Source organism: Excalfactoria chinensis, chromosome 1, assembly GCF_039878825.1.
Source record: "Excalfactoria chinensis isolate bCotChi1 chromosome 1, bCotChi1.hap2, whole genome shotgun sequence".
NCBI lineage: Eukaryota > Metazoa > Chordata > Aves > Galliformes > Phasianidae > Excalfactoria > Excalfactoria chinensis.
In genome coordinates this window covers 31,513,537-31,535,667 of record NC_092825.1, presented here as the reverse complement: position 1 = coordinate 31,535,667, position 22,131 = coordinate 31,513,537, and the positions used below count along the sequence as shown (strand labels likewise).

The 22,131-nt window shown below is 42.8% G+C and overlaps 1 protein-coding gene across 1 annotated transcript; it reads left to right on the top strand.

Moving 5' to 3' along the window:
* The first annotated feature begins 261 nt into the window (after nt 1-261).
* AVPR1A (arginine vasopressin receptor 1A) lies at nt 262-5,726 on the top strand. Its single transcript, XM_072338820.1, has 2 exons — nt 262-1,274; nt 2,656-5,726. Exons 1-2 carry the CDS (start codon nt 296-298, stop codon nt 2,937-2,939), a joined length of 1,263 nt encoding a protein of 420 aa, XP_072194921.1. The 5' UTR covers nt 262-295; the 3' UTR covers nt 2,940-5,726.
* Nucleotides 5,727-22,131: the final 16,405 nt, after the last annotated feature.

Below are 22,131 nucleotides of genomic sequence, written 5' to 3'. Positions count from 1 at the left end.
GACCTATCTACTATGGCAGGTTCCTTAATTCCAGAGGATAAGTTCGCATCGTCCGAAGTAACACCGTAGGCCGGCGAAGGGCTGCCGTACCGTCCGGAGGTCCGAGTCGACAACCCTTTGCCGGCCCCGGGGACGAGGCGAGGCGTGGCGGAAGGCTGCGTCAGGCAGCGGGCAGCCACTGGCACGGGAGCTCCCCCCGCCTCGCCCCCCGCCGCGGGAATAAAGGCGGCGGGCGCGGAGCCGGCGGAGCGCGGCGGGCAGCGGGCGAGCAGAGCCCCGCCGCGCAGTCCCGTCCATGAGGCTCGGAGGCGGCGGCGGGAGCCCGCGGGCGGCGGGGCCCCCCGGGAACGGCAGCCGCTGGCGGGGGGCCGCGGAGGGCGGCAGCAGCAGCCCCAGCCCCGAGGCTTGGACGCGGGCGCCCAACGGCAGCGCGGGCGACTGGGACCCGTTCGGGCGGGACGAAGAGCTGGCCAAGCTGGAGATCGCCGTGCTGGCCGTCACCTTCGCGGTGGCGGTGCTAGGGAACGGCAGCGTGCTGCTGGCGCTGCGGCGCACCCCGCGCAAGGCGTCCCGCATGCACCTCTTCATCCGGCACCTCAGCCTCGCCGACCTGGTGGTCGCCTTCTTCCAGGTGCTGCCTCAGCTCTGCTGGGAGGTCACGCACCGCTTCCACGGCCCCGACGGGCTCTGCCGCGTCGTCAAGCACCTGCAGGTGTTCGGCATGTTCGCCTCGGCGTACATGTTGGTGGCCATGACGGCCGACCGCTACATCGCCGTGTGTCACCCGCTGAAGACGCTGCAGCAGCCCACCAAGCGCTCCTACGCGATGATCGCGGCCGCCTGGGCGCTCAGCCTGCTGCTCAGCACCCCGCAGTACTTCATCTTCAGCCTCAGCGAGGTGGAGCGCGGTTCGAGGGTCTACGACTGCTGGGCGCACTTCATCATGCCCTGGGGGCCCCGTGCCTACGTCACCTGGATCACCGGCGGCATCTTCGTGGCGCCCGTGCTCATCCTCGCCACCTGCTACGGCTTCATCTGCTTCCGCATCTGGCGCAGCGCCCGCGGCAGGGCTCGCCCCGGGGAGGCGGCGGGCGGCGGCCCACGACGGGGGCTGCTCCTCGCCCCCTGCGTCAGCGGCGTCAAAACCATCTCCCGCGCCAAGATCCGCACCGTCAAGATGACCTTCGTCATCGTCTCGGCCTACGTCGTCTGCTGGGCGCCCTTCTTCACCATCCAGATGTGGTCCGTCTGGGACCAGCACTTCCCCTGGCTCGGTAGGTGCCGCCGGGGACCGCGGCGCGGCCGCCGTCGGGGTTCGGGAAGGATCGCGGCCTCTCCTCCGGATACGTCGGGGCCGGGGCGCCGCTCTGCTGGGGCGTTCGGGGCCCGAGGGGCTCCCGGAGGGTGCTGTACAGCCGGGTGGGGGCTGCAGGAGGGTGTGCTGTGGGTGTTGCGATGTACACACCGTCGCGAGTGCCAGTGTGAGAGGGGAACACGCTACGCCCGCTCCCAGGCAGCTGCCTCACGTGTACATTCTCTGCTGTCTAATAATGTGGCTGAGCACATCCTGAGCCCTTCCTCGGGGTGCTCAGCACTGAGCTTCTCTGCCGGCCACCCCCCAGTGCCCGAGAAACATGGAATTCCGAGGTTTGGAGCTGGATATCCCTCTATTAATTCCAGCTGGAAATAATTGCTGAGTTTAAAACTGTTAGGTGGGGAGCGACAGGCAGCCCAGGAGCGCAAAGCCTGTTTCCTCACGATGAGAAAGATGCAAATCAAAATGTTTGAAGTCATAATTTCTCTTTATTTAATATCCCCAAATTGTCACTTGCTGTAGTGAGGGCATTGATTGCCACTCAAGTGGGACTGAAGTCACGCCAGGGATGTGGGGTCATGCGGTGAAATAGAGGCTTGTGTCGGTTTTGTTGTTGTTTTTTGGCTTTTGTGTGGGTTTTTTTTAACTTCCAAAGTTACAAAAAGTCTTTACAGGAGGAGGAACTGATTAGACCATGTATGTACAGTGCTTGGTAGTTTAAGTGAGGAGTGGATGCAGAAGGCCATAACTGGTGACACGGTGCTCACTTCCATTTGTTCCTTCAGTAAAATCTGTTCAGTCTCTGAAACAGGAATTTGACTTGGAAGCTGCCAGTTACTGAGCACTTGACAATTTCCAGCATGCAAAAGTGCACGGGAAAATCTGGTATAATCGAAAGCAGTGGGAAATCAGTGGGGACTGTGCCATTTGCCTGAGGTGGCCAATTTTAAAGCCAAAATCTGAGTATAAACTGTTCAGTATTAAGTCCAGACTTATCAACACGCAGCTAATCATCGGTAGAAGTGGGCCAAAGCATTATCCTGTGCCTGCGGGCTGTACTGGATTGCTCTGTACTGCTGTCAGGTTCCTGCAGTCTGTTCAAACAGATTCTTATAGACTTCAGCAGGGGCTGTACGTAAGTAAGAACTTTTCCTTATTACGCCCTCATTATTAGTTTGAAATGCTGCTGCTGAAGTCAATAGCTTGTAGGAGAGGGATTATTCAGAAAATTAAATATATATATATATATATATATATATATATCAAAGGGTTAAGAAAGCAATTGACTGAAGTCTGAGAATGTTCCATTGATGGCCAAACCTCTTTCTTTCCCCCCACAGACTCTGAAAACACTGCAACCACCGTCACTGCCCTCCTGGCCAGCCTGAACAGCTGCTGCAACCCCTGGATCTACATGTTCTTCAGCGGGCACCTCCTACAGGACTGTGTGCAGAGCTTCCCTTGCTGCCAAAAGATAAAGCAGACGCTGAGCAAGGAGGATTCAAACAGCAACAGCAGGCGACAGACTTCTTTCACCAACAACCGGAGCCCGACGCACAGCCTGAACACCTGGCGGGAGTCTCCCCACTCCAAGTTCACCAATTTCATTCCCATGCCCACCTGAAACCCTAGGCACGTGGGCCTGAGCACTTGGGGCTGGGCATGGGTACTGGCCTTGACAGCAAGGAGGGACTAGGACAGCCACGGGCTGACACGTGTTGCCTTGCTCGGTGAGCTATTCTGCAGCCTGTAGGTTGTTGTGTGAAAGGTATTTGGGGCTTGGGCAACTGATCAGGAAGGTGTGACAATAATAAAGCAATTATTTTTCTAAATAGAATTTAATCTTTATTTTATTTTTCGTTTCTGAAGTAATACATGCGCTACTTGCTCATGCCAAGCAGTACAAATAGCAGAATTGGCCTACACTGGGGTCACCTTGCTCCCTAGCATTTAATGCCTAAAACTTCTCACACACAGAAAGCAGGATCGCAATTTGGTCTGAAACACCACCAGGTAGGAGCTGGAAGAAAGTCCTCACTGACCAGACTAGGACAATTTAATGACAAAATGTAACAGGCCTTGAGAAAGAAAATCCTTGCTGCTGTCCATGTATGTGTGTGGACTGAGGTGTTTGAATTTTAGGTTGACATCTCCTCTCCATGTTAATGGAGGTTGCACAGCATTTTTGTTTGTTTTGTTGCGCCCGTGTTTAATTTTTGTAACTAAAGAAATACTGTGATATATTGGTATCATAGAATCACAGAATCATTGAGGTTGGAAAAGACCTTTAAGTCCAACTGCCAATGCATGACCACCATGATACCACAGGGAATTCAGTTCCCAACACTTTCCCTTAAAAGTGAGCACTGAGGATGTTGTAGACAAAAGGATGCAATCCCTATTGCATCCAAGCTCATGTAAGGCAGGCAATGGCACCTGAGTCTGAGGGATAGGGAGTTGGTACGATATGTTCTGATTAGCTCAGCGGTACTGCAAACAGGTACATGAAGAGAACTCATCACAACTCCCACAACCACTTGCATTGTGGGAAATAGTTGTATCTCTTCTTTTTGTCTTCACAAAGTCAGCTAGTATCAAGCCACATCTGGTTCCTAAGTAGATAGCCCCTTCGATTTGGGGGAATGTTACTATTTGGTAATGATGGCAGAATCAGTACATTCCAAGACGCAGTTGTGGGAATTAAGCTTGCTGGGAATATATGTAAAAATTGCCAGTGTTATTTATTTGTGGCAGATGATGGCAGCGTGGGCTGTGAAAATGGAAGTAAGCTACAGTAAAGTCACCACACTACATTAACTAGTTGTCAAGCACTCAAGGTGAGCTTGTTTCCACTACTGTGCATCCCAAGCCAAAAGTAGTTCCTATGCTTCTAAATAATCCTGTTCTGTGGCGAGTGTGCTGTACCTGGTTTGAAGATCCCTGAGTAGTTTTTGCTGTTTTATCTAAATCCTGAAGACCTCATTTGTGTGTCCTGCATTTACAGTCGTGAAACAAAAAAGAGACCCGGTGGTTCATCCAGCATCTGTGTGATGCTCTGTTCCTCTCATCTGCTCCTCTTTCCTCAGATGTGGGGATTCCGATATCCAGTTGTTCCCCTGGCACCACATGGGGCTTCTGATGTGGTTCCATCTGTCTGCACTGATGTATGTGCTTCTGTTGGCAGGGAGGAACCTCAAAACACATTCCTTTTTTCCTAACCAAACCCAGGCAACCAAGATTGTTTTCCTATTTGCTTGAGGAGGAAAAAATAATGGGGCCGCAATGGTAGCTTTCAGAGAGGATGATGCTGGTCCCATGCATCTCTCAGTACTGGTAGCAGAAATGAGTAGAACTGGATGACAGATAAGATCATATTGAAGCCATCATCCACTCCACAAGCTCCCAATTATTTCATTGGGCGGTGAAAAAGGAAGAATATTCCTCAAAAATAAGGAAGTACATAACAAATAAGTGAGGTTTTGTTGTCACCAAAGAAAACTGTATCTCTTTTCTCTATATTTTTCTTGGTATTTTCTGCACTCCAGGGGAACAGTCTGTTCTGGTTTGCTCTTGGTGGTGACTAAAACATCAGAACCCAAAGAACAACATGATGGAGTGGCTCATATTTGGTGGGCTGCCTTTTTGGTCACCATTAGGACACAGATATGACTGCAACTCTCACCAGCTTTGGTTGAAGGTATCTGACAAAGGAGTTCTACTTCATTCCCCCAAAAAAGAATGCATGCAATGGCTCTGTGTGTGTATTTGTACACATTATATATACTGCCTATACTTCTAAGTAGGTAATTCACAATTACTGGAATTACAGGTATCTCAAGTTAAGTATAACATTCTTTGCCTGGTTTTATATTTGTGTCACATATGGTCTGTGCAGAAAATATAAAACAATTAGCTGTAATAACAAGATTTTCATGTTTGCTGATTGGAGATGTTTTTGTATTACACTTTTTCTTCAAGCAGAGAAGACTGAGAAAACAAACATACAATAATATTGATTATTAAGCTAGGCTGGGTAATGACTAGTAGATCAAAAGAGTAAACTGACTCACTATTATAAATTTCAGCTTCTTCCAAGTAAGTTACAAAGCCTGTGCTTATACTCGGGGCATGTCGATGTGAGCGTACTCCGTGAGCGTTCTACGGTTGCTGTAATTAAATCAATAAAACAAATTTGGATTGTTTGAATTCCGGGCATTTTTGTAAATATCAACTTCTTTGTTGGTTTGTTCTTTTGTTTGTTTTCACATATTTATAACTTTGGAAGGTTTTTTTAGTTGTTCATCAGTACAGATGCTTTTATTTCTTTTCTTAATAGCTGCTTTGGGCTCTCATGAGGGCACACTGATGAGAACAGAAGGATACAAGAAGCTGTGAAACCATCACGCGTTTAAAATATGACAGCGTGCTCTAATAAACTCACATACGTTTGATGACAAATATTTTGTTTCCTTCGCTTGATTAGATTTGCATGACTTGAAACATATTTGGTGATATTCTACATATCTTACAAAATGTAACATTTAGTCATTAACTTTGATAGGCTATTTCCATCATTTTAAGGAGGAGGCAAATCTGAAATGCTTGTTCTGTTACACGTCGGGCAGGAAGGACACATCCAAAGAAAGAACATGCAGTCCGCTAGTATGATTAATGCACAGAGTATCACTCTTTCATCTTCTTGTACTTTTGATATTTTTGTTATAATTTCAGGGAAGAGAACATTAAGCTCTTATGAAAACCTATATTGAACAGGTGAGCTTACACTATGGTCTTCCTGCAGATGCTGAATTTCAGTAGTTGGATGTCAAATGTGGAGCATATGTGATGATAGAAATAACAGAAAAGATGCTATTCTTCTAAACAAGAAAGGTAAGCGCCTCAAAATGCTTTTTTTTTAATTCATTTCTTTTAAAAATTATAGGTAAATGGAAAAGTTTTGGTTTTTTGTTTGCTTGTTTGTTTTTGTTTTTGTTTTTGCATTACCACATAAAGACCAAAGTCTTCAGAAAGACACAAGTTCATGTGGACCCAGTCCTGCAAAGGTTTTGTCTTCAGCAAACCTCCTGGCCAATTCCTAATTGTTCCTATTGAAAGACCTCACTGAAGTGCACATGTGCTCTTTTCCAGCTAGTGTGTGAGGAAACCAGGGTACAAGGAGGACAGGAGCTGCACACTGGTTGTCATCCCAGAGCAGGTACTGGTGATGCAGGTACTTGGGAAGTGAACCTAGATCTTAAAGCTGAGCTATGGAGTTACTGTATAGGTAAACTCCTAGAGTTGTCCCAGCCTCAGTTCCTCCTCTATGGAAAGGACTAATTAAATTTATCATCCTCTCCTAAAGAGTGCTGGTGTGAGCTTCAGCCATACAGTCTCTGCTGTGCAACACATTAGAAGACCGAAGGCAGAAGGAAGCTAGCATGCTACAGCACTTGTTTGGAACTTTAGTTGTTGTTACTACATGGTGTCTTGATATTTTCTTTAGGAGTGCACTCACTAGTCATATAGAGGAATTACAGGGCATAAATGAATGGGTTTCAAGGTCCTGGAACAGATTGCACTGCTCCACAGGGAACAGTCCGGGCTGGCTCAGGTAGTGAACCTTCACACAAGAGCAGGTCCAGCTAGTCTTGAAAAAGGCAGGAAATTACCAAAAGTGATGTAAATCACACAGAGTGGTATTTGCTGGTATGTAAGAAGCCAGGGAATGGCAATAATGTCTGGTCTCCACCAAGCGTCGTCAGAGCCAGCCAGCATGGGTCTGCCTCTCCCAGTCCTGCAAAAAGCACTGGAATGGTACTGAACTGATGCATTAACTCTGTACTACTGCTTTTCTTGTTGTGTCTTAGTATAAACTTGCTCGGAGTGACAGTTTACATGCTAATTAGCTTTAGGTTTTCATACGGACATTTTTAGCTGAATTCCTGACACAGTCCATTGGGTTTCTCCACTACTGAAAGCTGTGAGGAGACACCTGGAGCACAAAGCTCTCTTCTCACCTGTACAGAGAGGAGTCTTTTCTTTTTTCTCTTTTTCTTTTCTTTTTCTTTTTCTTTTGTTTGTTTGTTTTTTGAGAAGGGAAGGAAGAACATTCTCAGTACTGTGCAAGCAAAGGAGTTTTCAAGCTCCAAGCTTTCAAAAAAAATTTGTCAGGATCAGTGGAAGGTCATCTACAAATTTCTTGCCTCTTTATATGTTTAGGATTTTCTTTTTACTGACAAACTAAATGCAAGAATACCTTCCCTTTCATTTCATGACAAATCAAGTGATTCCCAGGACCAGTTTGGAACAGTTGTGTTTCATTATGGGCTTCTATAAAGTACTAACACTATTAACAACTGCATAAGCAGGAATTAGGATGTAATACTTTCTGATATCAGAAATAAGGACTACATTTCATGGCTGTTCATTGTTGAATTGATTGTGTTTCAGTAGAATTAAGTGCTGTTGACATCACGCTCCTCCTTGCATGGCAGTATTTTATACATTTAGGACTCTAACATCTTATGTTCTGGGACAAATATGGTAGGTTCATGAATCGTAACCAGATTAATGAGGTTTACTTGTGCTGTGGTTCAAGCAATGCTGCCCAGCCAAAGGCGAAGAAAGAGGATTCACACATTAAATCAAATTCCATTTCGGCTTCTTAATGACCTACTAGACTGTGTTTCTTCTTTGTTGTCCCACTTGACGTAAGCATCATTTCAAGACCAAGATTGTTTTTATTTATTTGCCCACCACTGTATAATAGCTGAGATTTATACTGCTGTAGGCACAACTTATGCTCTTAGTTATAGATTTTTATTATTATTTATTACATGCACAGTGCTACACAAATACATTGAGCTGTGGCCTTTGAACCAAGGAATTTTCAGTCGAAGTTTGAGGAGAAAAAACCTAACAAATAAACAAACAAAAAACCCCAAACAGCTAGAACAAGGCTAGGGCATAAGTAACCTGAGCAATGACATCATGTGGACTATTTTACTGATGAAGTCATCTTGCTGTTGATAGTCCATTTTGTGTCAGCCTCTCTCCCTCCTCTTCAAGAGAGATGGCAGGAAGAGAGCAACTGATGATTGCTTACCACTGTCTATTCCCTTTACAAAGGTGCAAGCACTGGCAGGACACTGGGTTGTACCTCCGTGTGATGGTGGCACCTTACCCAGTACCTATCAAACTAATTTACTGGTGCCTGAGTTATCCATCTATGGTTGAGGGTAATGGATAAGAAGTGCTACACACAAACTCGGTATACATTTTCAAGAATTTCTGGAAATACAGACTGTATGTGGCCCATTGGCTTTTACATGTTTGGAGCAAAACATGACAAAACTGGTGTTACAAACCAGTTAGTTCTCCAGAGCATGAGGCCCGGTCTGGAAGGTGCAGAAGAGGTAACCAGAAGCTGGCACAGAGGCTTCCCTGGCCTCTTCTACCACTGCTGCTGTGACTGATCCTGCCACAGCCTCTCCTGTCCCTTGTATTGATGGCAGCAGAAGGAATGGGGATAAGAAGCTCAGGAGTAGCAGCAGAATGGGCTTTCTATTCATTTTAAACTCCTCTTGGAGGAAGGAAAGTGGATATTGTGGATGCTGTGAATACTGTGAGAGAGAGAAACTGATGTGTGAGCACACAAAAATACTTCAGCATAAAGCTCACTTGAAAGCATCAAGATGCTTTTCATTGTGAAATCGTGAGATATTAGTAATGTGTTTAGTAAATGAGCCTCTTATCTCCAGGAACTGTAACTACATGAAGTTCATTTCCACTCTAACATCTCTCTGATGAGGTGCTAGCTACAGGGTTGTGTATAAAAAATACATATGAAGTACTGTCCAAAGAGTTCTTCAAGTTAAGTATTCAACACATGACTTGCAGGGTTTTGGCCACCACAATGTGGAGATGCCCCATAGGAAATGTGGGCAGCCATAGAGTTTTCAGGGAGGTGAAAGAGGTGATAAAGACAGACTAAATGTCCTAGGAGCTGTCGAAGTCTCCAATCTAAAAGACAGCAGACTTTGTACTATTTTAGAAAACTTTTTGTTGGAGATATTGTGGAAGTGAGGAGCAGCAGATGAGGAACCCAAAGGATTAGGAGGTATTTAACTTTGTAACGTTCTTTACCAAAAGGAAAATCTGTCCTGCTGGCAGCTCAAATGATTTTCTAACAGGAATTACCAACTGTACAAGCTAGTGGCAAGTAGTAATTAACTGGATTGCAAGTGTTTTCTCTTGGCACACTGTAAAGTGGGCTGTGTTATGAAGTAAACCTATGCAGACTGGAGTAGCCATGGACAAATGCATCCTCTAAAATACTGGAGGTGCCAGTCATAGGAAACTACTCTATCAATAGCTGAGATCAGAAAAAGGCGGTAATCCAATCATCAGACCAATCTGCCACGCACTTATTCATGTAATTCTCTCCAGAAAAGAATCAGGCATTATTAAATGTCTATCGTAGTATTTCCTAAATGTGGAATGTGACAGTGTTTCCATGGGAGCAAAGGAAGGCTTCCAAGTGTAACACAAACCACTAAAGTAATAAAAAGATAATTAATGATATTGGCAAGAAAATGCCTAGGATCAAGCTCAGTAAAATGCTTGGAGATTCATGTGGATTTCAGTCCTTCTGGAGTCCCACTGTCTCCAGTATTCCAAGTACTGTGGGGGAGGTCAGGGCAATAAAGAATTATATACAATTAATAATAAACAAAATGAAGGGATTCATTTGTGTTTCTATATATACTCCTAATTCTCAAACAAGGCTGTGCTTTTCTTTTTCTGAAGATACAAACAGGGAGTTAGTTATGTATCTCTAACAGTGACGATGGAGTTCAGGGTCTCAAGAGCCCTGAGTTCCAATATATGGTTACAGATATTTTTAATTGATAGATTTGAAGCTTATCAGCTAGTAACATTAATAAATTAAATAGAAGTTGAGAGAAGGAGCACAGAGCTCTGACTTTATTCGCTTTCTTTTTTTAACATCCAGTATGGCAGTTCTGCAGGGAAGGTGTATTTTAAATGCATCACACTGGAGATGAGGAGATCCAAAGCACCATGAAGAATCCCAGCTTGACTCACTATTTCAGCACGATAAGATTTGCCACTAGCACTCACTTCTCTGCCTCACAGAGATCACTGAGAGAAGCTTAGTTTAACTTGATGACAGATTCTCATTCCTTTATAAATTTACTACCCAAGCCACTCAGTATCAAAACTGAACGACACAAAAGTGAAATCCATCTGCCTGAGTGCACCGGCAATGCAAGTGTTCCCATTTAAGCAGAAGTGATCATTTGGTAGACAAGGAAAAACTAGTTTTTGGAGCCTGGGGATCATACGGAAATGTCAACATCTGATCGGACAAATTATCTCCATTGATATGCTGAGCAAAAGTCTGCTCATTGATTGTAGTGGTAGGCAGACAAATAGCTGAAAGCAGTGAACCTATATTGGATAAGTTTTTTTATTGATGTTGTTGTTGTATTTTTTTTTGTTTGTTTTACCAGATCTTAAGCAGAGACCTACATGTTACTAATTCAAGGTTTTATTTTATTTCAGGGCAACCACAAAATATTACCACCTAATAGTAATTTAAAAGGAGTTGACAATGCTATGACAGTAGGTGAGAAAGGGGGGTTCATATTGCAAAGGTACTGCCAGGTGGGTGTCTTTGTTAGTCATGTCAGAAGAAATATCAGAACAAAACTGAGCCTGAAGATCAGTTTATCTCCTCACACCCACATGGCATTTGTGGCTTTACAAAGAAGGAATGATCTCCCCATCTAATCTCTCCATGTGTCCCATCTGAGCATGCTGAACATTTTCAGGTTTCATTTCCTTTGTTCTTAAAGGTGGATTTCGGAGAAAATAATTAATTAGGCAGACCTCTCCGAGGTGCTGAGATAATACAATACCTCAGGGTCAATGAGCAATATAGAAAGATATATCTTATTACATAGAGAATTAAGACTGGGGATAAAACTTCAGTATAGTGCCTAAAATTCTTCATAATGCTGTGTGGAGAGAAAAACAACAATAAGGAAAGTGAGAGGAGTATGTTAGGTACATCTGCCTTGCATAGCACGTGATGTCCTGGTTTCCTAAGAAACAGCACAATTGTAGAAACTTTAGGAAGATAATCAGTGTAAAATAATTTGCACCGGATAACCTCAAGCAACTGATTTCAGCATGAGCAGAAGCAGTGGTAATAAAAGAGGAAGTGAAAGTTCTGGTCAATGAATTCCCATCATGAGTGTTTAAGTGAAAAATGGCAGTGCTTTAATGAGTTAGTGGAAAAAAAACAGACATGACCTAGGATGAAAAATATCCTTTTTTTTTTTTTAATTCCTCAGAAGATGTTGGATGACTGAGTAAATGCTGTGGTCTGTGTGGGGAGGACAAGGATCTCTTTGGCTTCCTGGGTGCACTGAATCAGGAACCTCTTCACATTGCTACAGCTCCCAGCTGGAAGACTTTGCCTCTACATCACAAACTCTTCATGTACTAGCATAACAAGGTTTCCTGTGTGTATTTTTAAATCCTCCTGAAGGCAAAGTCAAAAGTGAGCATAAAGGCTGGTGAACTTCCTCAACCATGGGAAACGACATCTTAGAGGGACCTTCCTTCCCTCCTTCTCTTCCTTCTCCCCTTCCTTCCCTCCTTCACTCCTGCTCTTCCTTCCTCCTTCCCTCCCTCCCTTCCTCCTTCCCTTCTTCCTTCTTTCCTCCTTTCCTGCTTCCTTCCTTCTTTCTCTTTCTCTTTCTCTTTCTCTTTCTCTTTCTCTTTCTCTTTCTCTTTCTCTTTCTCTTTCTCTTTCTCTTTCTCTTTCTCTTTCTCTTTCTCTTTCTCTTTCTCTTTCTCTTTCTCTTTCTCTTTCTCTTTCTCTTTCTCTTTCTCTTTCTCTTTCTCTTTCTCTTTCTCTTTCTCTTTCTCTTTCTCTTTCTCTTCTCTCTTTTTTTCCCTCTCTCCCTCTCTCTCCCTTGCTTTCCTTTCTTTTTTGTAACACATCTCTTTATGTCTGGTACTTTATAGGAGAAAAAAAATAGCCTAGTTCAAAACAAAGTACAAGCACACCTCAGTCTCACTGAGCTCCATACTTGACCTAGCATTGTGATACTACAAGCTATTTCTTATATTAAGAGCTAACTAAGAGTGTTTCAGTGTATCTACACACGTTTTGTCTTTGATCTTCTATTTTTAACCAGCTTTAATCATGAAACTCTACATGTAACATTTTAAAGCATCATTTTCTGATGATGGAGAGTCATGGTTTTCCAAATAATAATTTGTTAGAAAAAGAATATAAAACCTTTGTTTACTGATATTCTCCTCTAATGTAAGTCAAGTACGATGAACAACATCTTACTAGTCCAGTTGCTCTTTCTTTCATCTTGATCTCTTTGAACTGATCTGTGAGCATGATTTCAAGCAAGACTGGAAATGTTGCCCTAACACAATATGGAGATAAAATAGTTGGCATTTTCGATTACATGAGTCCTCTAGCTCAGATGTCAGCTCTTATATCAGTGAAAGAGTCAAAACAAACCAACATATTGCTAATTAGCAGAAATGCTGTGATAACATATGCCAAATATTTGGATTCATTAGTTATAAAACATAAATATTTCATAATGTGCTTTCTTCATACTATGTGATTGATAGGCACTACATGACATAATGAGGGTACCTATTTTTCAAAATTGAATTAATCTGAAATGAAGAACATTTAAAACCATTCATGCTTTGTCTTTTCATTAATCTTCTTAACTCGAAGTACTTTTCAGCCTGGAAATCATGTACTAAGCTAGAGAGAATGCTTCCATCATATTACAGAAATATTTTCCAAGAGCATTCTCTTTATGCTTATCTGTCCTTCAAATTGCAAAATTCCACACGTTGCAAACATCAATTAGAAGAATTTAGCTGTGCAAACTCGGTTAATTTACTCTCTTGGTCTATTTACCTTTGATTATTTTGTGTGTAAACATGATTAACATCAGGCAAGAGTGATGTCTTCAGTGCTTTCCAGTGAAGGTGTTTGCACAATGAAGAAAGTTCTTCTGAGCCAGATCTGTCTTTACTGATCTTTCTTAGTCTCGCTTGTCTGCCTTCACCATGTGCCTCAATGTGACTTCAATGGGACAACAGCAGTGATTAGAAAGCACAAAGTGCCTCTCTCATGTAAGGAAATGGCTGCAGTTCTCTTGCCTGAACAGTGGGAAAGGAAACATGGGACAAATAGCACCAGCTCAGACACTTCCACACGAAACCAAGGTATAGGGAAGAACTGCATGGAGCTCTTCCCTGCAGCAGGCAGGAGCCAAGGAGCCAGCCTTAGTGCTCCTGGAATCTCAACCTATGCTGCTTTTGCCTTAGGCAGCTTATGTATCTCTGGAGGGCAAATGTGGACATCTGGGGCACCTAGGGAAGGACTGAAGCACCCAGAGGGAAGGTAAATCCCTTGCCATGGAAGGCTGGAAATCTGTCAGTGCTGGAAACTGGACCAAATCAACCTATTCCCAGTGTGCTGCTTTAGCTGTAAGGTGATCTGCTCTCTGAAGAGCTAACCAATAGTGAGTGGTAATTGTACTTTTTGTTTATAAAATGCTGGCTCTTAGAGGACATAAATATGCTTCATTAGTGGTGTGTAATCTCAAGCTTAAGTACAACCTCAGCTTTGAAAATCCAGAGAAGGACTTCAAGGGAAGTGATAAGTGTGTTGTTTTCATTTGTCCTCAGAGCTACTCTCAAATGAGTGTCATTTGAGGTGATGCAGTAAGTAAATATATAACTAAAGGCCAAAGGGCTTTCCAGTATGTTGTGTGCATACAGTGAGAACAGCATGAAAATGCATGCTCACCCGCTGCCCCCAACATTCCTGATAAAAGCATGGCAGTGGTAAAAAGCACAGCATTTCTTACTGGGACTTACCGGTTTCTGATTTCATTGCCTTGGTTTTGACTTTTAAAGACACGAAAGAATCTTTTAAAGGATGTTCTTCTGAAAAAAAGAAATAAAAATGTTAGCTTTTATTGCGCTTCCTCTTATAGTCAGGCTTTGCTTAAGAACTGAAGGAGAGTGCATGGTCAATTGCGACATTTCACCCACTGGTTCAAACAAGACATATTTTTATGAGCTTTTTCTCTGTTGCAGCTGTGAATTGACTTCAGAGCTTTTCACAGCCATCTGAATCCAAGTCTGGTTTTATATGACTTTCTGTTTGCCTTACATTTAATTGTGGGTCATTTGCCTACACAAATTCTGCTTTCAAACTGCAGTTGTGTGATTTTGTTGAAATTTGTACCAAAGATATTAAGATTGCTATGAGCTAATCATGAATGGAAATGCTTGCGTGAAAGCAGCAGATGAAACAGCAGAAGGCTTAAAAGGAGAGGTAAGATTAATATCTCTGTGTGCATGATTTTATTCAAAGGAAGAGGATGAACAATCTGATCTTAAGATAAGGTGACATAAAGATGAAGAACAGGACTGGAACCAGATAAGGAAACAAGACTTAGGACGGGTGAGATGACATACTGGGTGAAAGATCCTGAACAGCATCCACTTCTAAAGGGTGGGAAAGGGAACCCTGCATCCGCTTCTCATTGCTAACCCTGGGCGTACATGTCAGTGCATTTGAGCATGTGTGTGTGAGCTCAATAATGGCTAAAAAACAACTTGGAGACACAGCAAAATAAAATCACTTTTTCATTTCATGAGATTGCAGCTGCTGATGGCAGGTGAAGAGGCAGGGTTTTGCACACCTGCTCCTGTACATGTCATGACAAGAGAGATTGAAACTGCATGCTTCTTACCTGGAAGATCATAGGAGAAGACAATAAGCCTTTCAGAGCATGTAGACTTTTGGACTTTTTATTCTTAGCATTCACTGCAATAAACATCATATATACAAGTGTTAGGGATGGGTTTTTCAGTCCCTCTGATGAGGAGCATGCTCCCACAACCTTTAGGACCGTCAAAAGGATCTGCCAATAAAAGCCATAGGGGGTGCCATACCTATTCTCCTCTGGCAGTGGCTCCCTATATCCAGTGAGGATAGAGAGAAAAGACTATTTTGATCATCACTTTCATAGAAACACTCAATCCTTCAATCTCCGGTCCAAACTCTGGCTCTCAGTTCCACTGTATATTTTCAGTTTCAATAAGGATAGTGCTCTTTCCCTCCTCTTTCTCTTCAGTTTAAGTTGTGAAAGTTGGGTTGGCAATTAATAAATTCTGTCAGGATTTTCATTCGTTTCTTTTTCCAAGCACAAATCTAAGGCTGCATTTTCTTCCCTTATAATTTAATTAATTTATTTATTTAGAAATAGCAATCCAGTAGTCTCAGCTGAACCAGCAGCGTTTGACAAATTACAAGTGTCACAAATGCAAGCCATAATCCACTAGGGAGCTCTCCTATCCTCCCTGCCATAAGTATATTTATAGCTAGAAATAAAAAATCACATGCATAGGAAAGAAGATATAGATGGTAGATTGTAAACAAGTGCTCAGGAATTGAAAGTCAGTAGAAATTTTAAGATGACCCCAAACAAGTTGCTATTTTTCAAAAGAACACTATGTCCACTTCCAGACTTGATCAAGGTAAGGAAAAATGAAAAATTAGGCATGTGCTCTTATGGAACTTGTCAAAAAACAGGAAAGGAATGTGTGTGAATTTTTAGGGAGTTTTGTTATTAATTGATACTCCTTAGTTAAAATCAGTCAGTACTGAAGTTATCTGCCTGGGAGGGATGGGAGTGGTGAATGGGTTGTGTGAGACTCAACTGACAGTGCCTAAAACACTGTAAAACATTGAATTTGGTGCCGTCTATGTTTACATGCTGTTTTGGTTAACAAGAAGAAATGGATACGCCACGTGAACCCAAGAAGGTCACTTGGCCAGTGGCTCACTGCAGAGGTAAATGAAAATTACGTGGTTCCTGGTTAACAGAAGCAGCCTTTGGGATATGAGACAAGGATCGTTTCAGGGTTCCCAGAGGAGTGAAGAGCCTTAAGGGAATAAGTCCACCCATATTTCAACTGCTTCTGAAGCTGGAGATAGAAGCAAGCCTAAAATCCCTGTTCTTCTTAGCTCAGCCTGCTATATTTATTTATTGTTTTCAGTGGGTTTGACTTTTACGGTAATTATTAAAATAACTGCATCTTCCTAATTTCTTGGGTCATGACTGGTTAATAGAACGCATGCTAGGACACAGGCTTGAACTTTATAATCTCTCCACGTATGCTCTCTTTTTACTCTTCACCCTAGGGAGAAGTCATCTCTGACTTATGAGTACTATTCTCAGCAGATAGCTGATCTGTTGTATAAACAATCTGATTTCTATTCCCTTGGGAAAAAAAAAGGATAGAAATAGACATACACTCTATGAAATAACACTTGGAATCTGGATTGGTTTTCTTTACTTTCATGCCCTCTTGACATCTCTGAAAATCATCATTTGTGTCAATGTAAGGTTATGCATTATATTTTTTCTTCATGAAGGAAAATGGAAGTGTCACATTTGCTGTTTGAGAATTCAGGAGAGCTACAGCTTATCTGAGATCTGCATTTACATCTGTTCTAGTCAGTGGGAAATTTAGAAAGGAGCAAGAAAGAATGCATGAGTGGAATTTTTCACATAGATAAAAGCCATAATTTAGTTCTACATAGGAAAAATAATAGCATAATTACTATATCACTGACCACAGCAACTGAAGTCTCCTGACCTCAATTCTGTAATAAGAACCAGGACTTGTAGATTCGATTTTGCCCTGAGACCCAGAATTCACCCTTACTTTGTGCCACCTGCACAAACTGGGATTCAGTGGAGCTCTTTGTAGGGAAGGCGTGCCATAAGATCCCCATCAGGTCACCCACAGAGCTCCACCAGTCACATGGCTATCAAGGATGTAGGCTCTGTACAGTGCCTGGGAAGGCTCAAAGGCACTGGCATGTAAAGTGCCCCCTCTCAGAACCATTTTCAGTCATCCTCACTAACAACAACAATCACAGAATCACAGAATCACAGAATCACAGAACAATCCTTGGGATTTACTTAGATTGTGACACATATTTTCATCAGAAAATGGCTTTTTTGTTGCTCAGGTATCAACACCACTCCAGAAAATCCCAGGCACTTGTGGTTTATTGATGAGGTGTGTGTAACATAGAGCGGAACAGATGTCTGCGCTATTCTACTGAGGACCTAAGTGGCATGTTCACTTTCTAGGATATCTTCCAAATAAAAGGTTATGTCTGCAAATGTACAGCTTAGGGACATGTTGTGGATCACTCTTAGGGATGAGTCACTCTGCAGGTTCCATTGCTCAGTTTACAGAAATGGGTCTGCAGGCCAAGAAAGAGGATGCCCAACCCACATTTGGTCTATTGCAGGAGAAGCTAATTCTGAGCATCTGGAGAAACGGCTGTGCATTTTGAGCTACCAGGTGCACAGCTAGGCAGAGAGAAAAAAACCCTGCATGGTGAAAACTTTTGTTCCACAGTGAGAGATGTAGGTTGATAGGAGCTAGCAATGGGACATTGACATCCAGACCTCTGGAGGTACTTCCCAAAAACTCTGTCTATAAACATAAACTGCTGTAGAAAAGCAAAACAAAACAAACAGAAAAAAAAGGTCACGAAACATTGGATTTTCTGTATGTGAAAGTTCAAGAGGAGCCAAGGGGAAAGACAGAATGTTTTTTGTTCGATAGAAAAGACATATTCTAATCAACATGGGGCTTCTAATCTAAGAGGAAACATGAAATCTCATTTCGATTTCAATTATACTGATGCAGTGTGGCCTTCAGAAAAGCTGACATCTGCAAAATGCCCTTCTCTCTTGGAATGAAAAAAGCCATTCAGGACCTCCTTTATAGAAGGAGATTATTGTGGTCATCCTGAGAAGAAATACATCTATGCTGACCCATCTTACTACATAACTGCTACAGCAGTCAGAATGTACAGACAGCAAAGCAAAGCAAAGCTATGGCCCTTGGGAAGGATCTTTTCTTTTGAAAGAAAGAGTTCACTTTCCTTTATTAATCTCCTTCATACATCATATAACTTTTTGATGCATGGGGAATAAAATTTATCTGTCGTGATTCTTTCACTCGGCTCTTGCAGAGCATCTTATGCCTCAACAAACAGGAAAGTCTCTGTAGCACTTTCCCCTTCTTGAGCAGGGCCTTTTATGCTCCATTTGATGATTCAGCACCAGGAGTTTTTTTGTTTTGTTTTGTTTTGGTTTTTTTGTTTTGTTTTGTTTTTTGAAGTTTGTATTCAATTAGTATTTAGCCAAAACCCAGAGTTCAGAGCAACATTTAACTGGTCCAGTAATTCTCTTCAGACTCTTCATCAGCTGTCTCTCTCTTTTGAAAGCATTCATATTTTGCTAAAGCTTTTTATGAGTTACGTCATTTCTTCAGGAGCCCAACTTGCAATTAGTCTAAAGGATACTTCCTTTTAAGGTACTGAGGTTATTTCTGCAATGTCTGCTGCTAAATCATGTCTGAAATGCCTGCTGCTAAATCTAGGCTCTGTGTCCTCACAGCCCAGTAAGCCAACTGTATCCTGGGCTGCATCACAAGCAGAGCAGCCTGCAGGGCAAGGGAGGTGATCCTGCCCCTTTACTCTGCACTGATGAGACCTCACCTGGAGTACTGCATCCAGATGTGGATCCATAATACACTGGGGTAGCAACCCCTATCAAAAGCAGAATGCTACCAGTATTTATCCTTTCAAAAGCAGAATCCAGTCATAAATGTTACAAAAGCATGATTTATCTTATCTCCAGGAAGCAATAAACAACATCAAGGTGTTCCACAAAACTGGAGTTTCCTAATAAATTCTTTATGCAGATGTTGCCAACAACTGCAGAATCATGATTATGTTTTCAGTTGTTCAGCATCACTACACATTCCTTTTGGTTTTCTTTTTTAAATTAATTTACTCTTGCCAGACACTGAGAAATAGAGATAAGTGCAATTGCTACCTCTATTTATTTTCCAGAGTTTTAGGGGCAATGATTGGGTGTTTTAGGGTTGCTCTCTTGTCGTACAGACTAGAGCCTGAGGAACCAGACAGTTTTGTCCTTTACACTGAAGGAATCCGTACATCTCACTTTGCATGATGATCCCTCTCAATTTGCAATTTCAGTCATGCTTTCAAGCATTCCCACTCAGTGGGCTGTGGGGGCTGCTCTGAGATCTGCTGATATAAATCCTAGAGAAGACAGAGCTTGATGAGATGTCTCTCACAGCCTGTGCAACAGCCGAGAGCCTAAGCAATGGTGAAACAGCCTATTCAAATTTTTGTAATGCCAAATAATAGTTTTTGGCAGGCTTTCAAGACACACAGTCTGTTACCATCAGTAAATTCGCATACTGAAACCTCACAAATTGGGGAAAACGAGTTTGTGAAGTCTTGCTCAAAGTTATCACAGAATTGTAGGGGTTGGAAGGGACCTCTAGAGATCACTGAGTCCAACCCCCCTGCCAAAGCAGGTTCCCTACACCAGGTCACACAGGTAGGCGTCCAAGTGGGACTTGAATATCTCCAGAGAAGGAGACTCCACAACCCCCCTGGGCAGCCTGTTCCAGTGCTCCGTCACCCTCACCGTAAAGAAGTTATTGCACACATTTGTGTGGAACTTCCTATGCTCCAGCTTATGTCCATTTCCCCTTGTCCTGTCTCCATGTACCACTGAAGAGTCTGGCCTTGCCACTATGGCCCCCACACCTCAGATATTTATAAACCTGGATTAGATCCCCTCTCAATAGTCTTTTCTCAAGGCTAAACAGACCCAGTTCACTTAGCCTTTCTTCATAGGGGAGATGCCCCTTCACCATCTTTGTGGCCCACCTCAGAACTGGACACAGTACTCCAGATGAGGCCTTACCAGGGCAGAGTAAAGGGGGAGGATCACCTCCCTCGACCTGCTGGACCTCTCCTCTCAGTATTTGTATTAACAAAGGTGGTACTTTGGTCTAACTTACCTTACAACGAATTCAAAGCACTTGAAAACACATTATGAACAAAAAAGTTCCTCTGTGGATCTACCCTCTTCTCAGAGCCACCTGAGGGTACTTTTCTCCTGGTAGGCTGTCCTAACATTCTCAAGATTCATCTTCAAGATTCATATATCTGTTATTGATTATTTTGTTCCCTGAAAAATGTACATTTATGCTTCCTCTTAAAATGCCAGTTGTTGTAGATTTTAAATAATGTGAGTTTCCTTCACTACAAACTGTGTGAATCCAAGTTCCCAGACTGCTTTTCTCTTGGGCTGTTATGTGTCTCTTCTTGCCTTATTTTCCATGCCGTGGTGAAATGGGAAAATAGATTTCTATTCAAACTGCCAAGAAGGTGGAAAAAAAAGAAACAGCCCAAGCATAAGCACAGTTTTGGTCAGAAAGTTCCAATATGACTGGAAGGAGAGCAAGCTTCTAAGTGTCCAAAATGGTATGCTCTGGTTTTGTATACAAAATAGATGGCTGTGTAAAATCATAACAACAATTTCTTCACTATGTTTAAGTTTTTAATACAAAGCTAGCGCTAACCAAAGGAGCATTGCAAAGATGGAAGGAAATAGATCACTTTTGTCTTTACCATTTTTCTAAGAAACATTAAATTCCTCACCTGCCTTTTCAATTTAGAATCACAGAACCATAGAATGGTTTGGATTGGAAGGGACCTTTAAGATCCTCTAGTTCCAACCTCACATGCTATAGGCAGGGACACCTCCCACTAGACCAGGTTGCTCACAGCCCCATCCAGCCTGGCCTTGAATGCTTCCAGGGAGGAGGCATCCACAACCTCTCTGGGCAACCTGTCCCACTGTCTCACCACCCTCACAGTAAGGAATTTCTCCCTAATATGTAGTCTAAATCTACCCTGTTCCAGTCTAAAGCCATTTCCCCTCAGTCTGTCACTACCTGCCCTTATAAAATGTCCCTTTCCAGCTTTCCTGTAGGTCCCCTTCAGGTACTTGAAGGCCACTATAATGTTTCCTCAAATCCCCATCTCTCTCACTCTGTCCTTGTAGGGGAGGTGCTCCAGCCCTCTGATCATCCTTGTGGCCCTCCCATGGACTTGCTCTAACATCTCCACGTCCTTCTTGTGTTGGGGGCTCCAGAACTGGATAAGGTAATCCAGGTGGGGTCTCCTGAGAGCAGAATAAAGGAGCAGAATCACCTCCCTTGACCCACTGGTCACAGTTCTCTTGATGCACTCCAGGGTACAGCTGGCCTTCTGGGCTGCAGGAGCACATTGCTGGTTCATGCTGAGTCTTTTATCAGCTGGCACCCCCAAATCTTTCTCCTCAGGGCTGCTGTCAAGCCATTTTCTGGCCAGTCTTTATCTGTGCTTGGGATTGCCCCAACCCAATTTAGAGCTAGCCAATACAAAATAGCCAATAGTATCTAGAATTCCATGTTATTTTACTCCAGAACTCCATCTCTACTTGTCTTAATAAAAAAGAATTCAATTCTTAGTTTTACTGTTTTTAACTTTATTGCTTGTATTTTAGGCTCATATTCATTAATTTGCAACATGAAAAGAGAGTGGTGGTTCACAGAATGAAATGAAACTCTATTTACAGCACTTTCCCTCATATTTGTAAGTTTTGATCACCAAAGTGTTTTTTTCACTCAGAAAGTTCAACCTACCCATCAGCAGCCTGAGTTGCATGCATGTAAACATACCTGACAATTAATAATACAGTGTACAAATTGGACACCTCTTCAGCAGTTCAAGCTTGTCCATCTTGCTCTCTAACAGAGATGGTGCT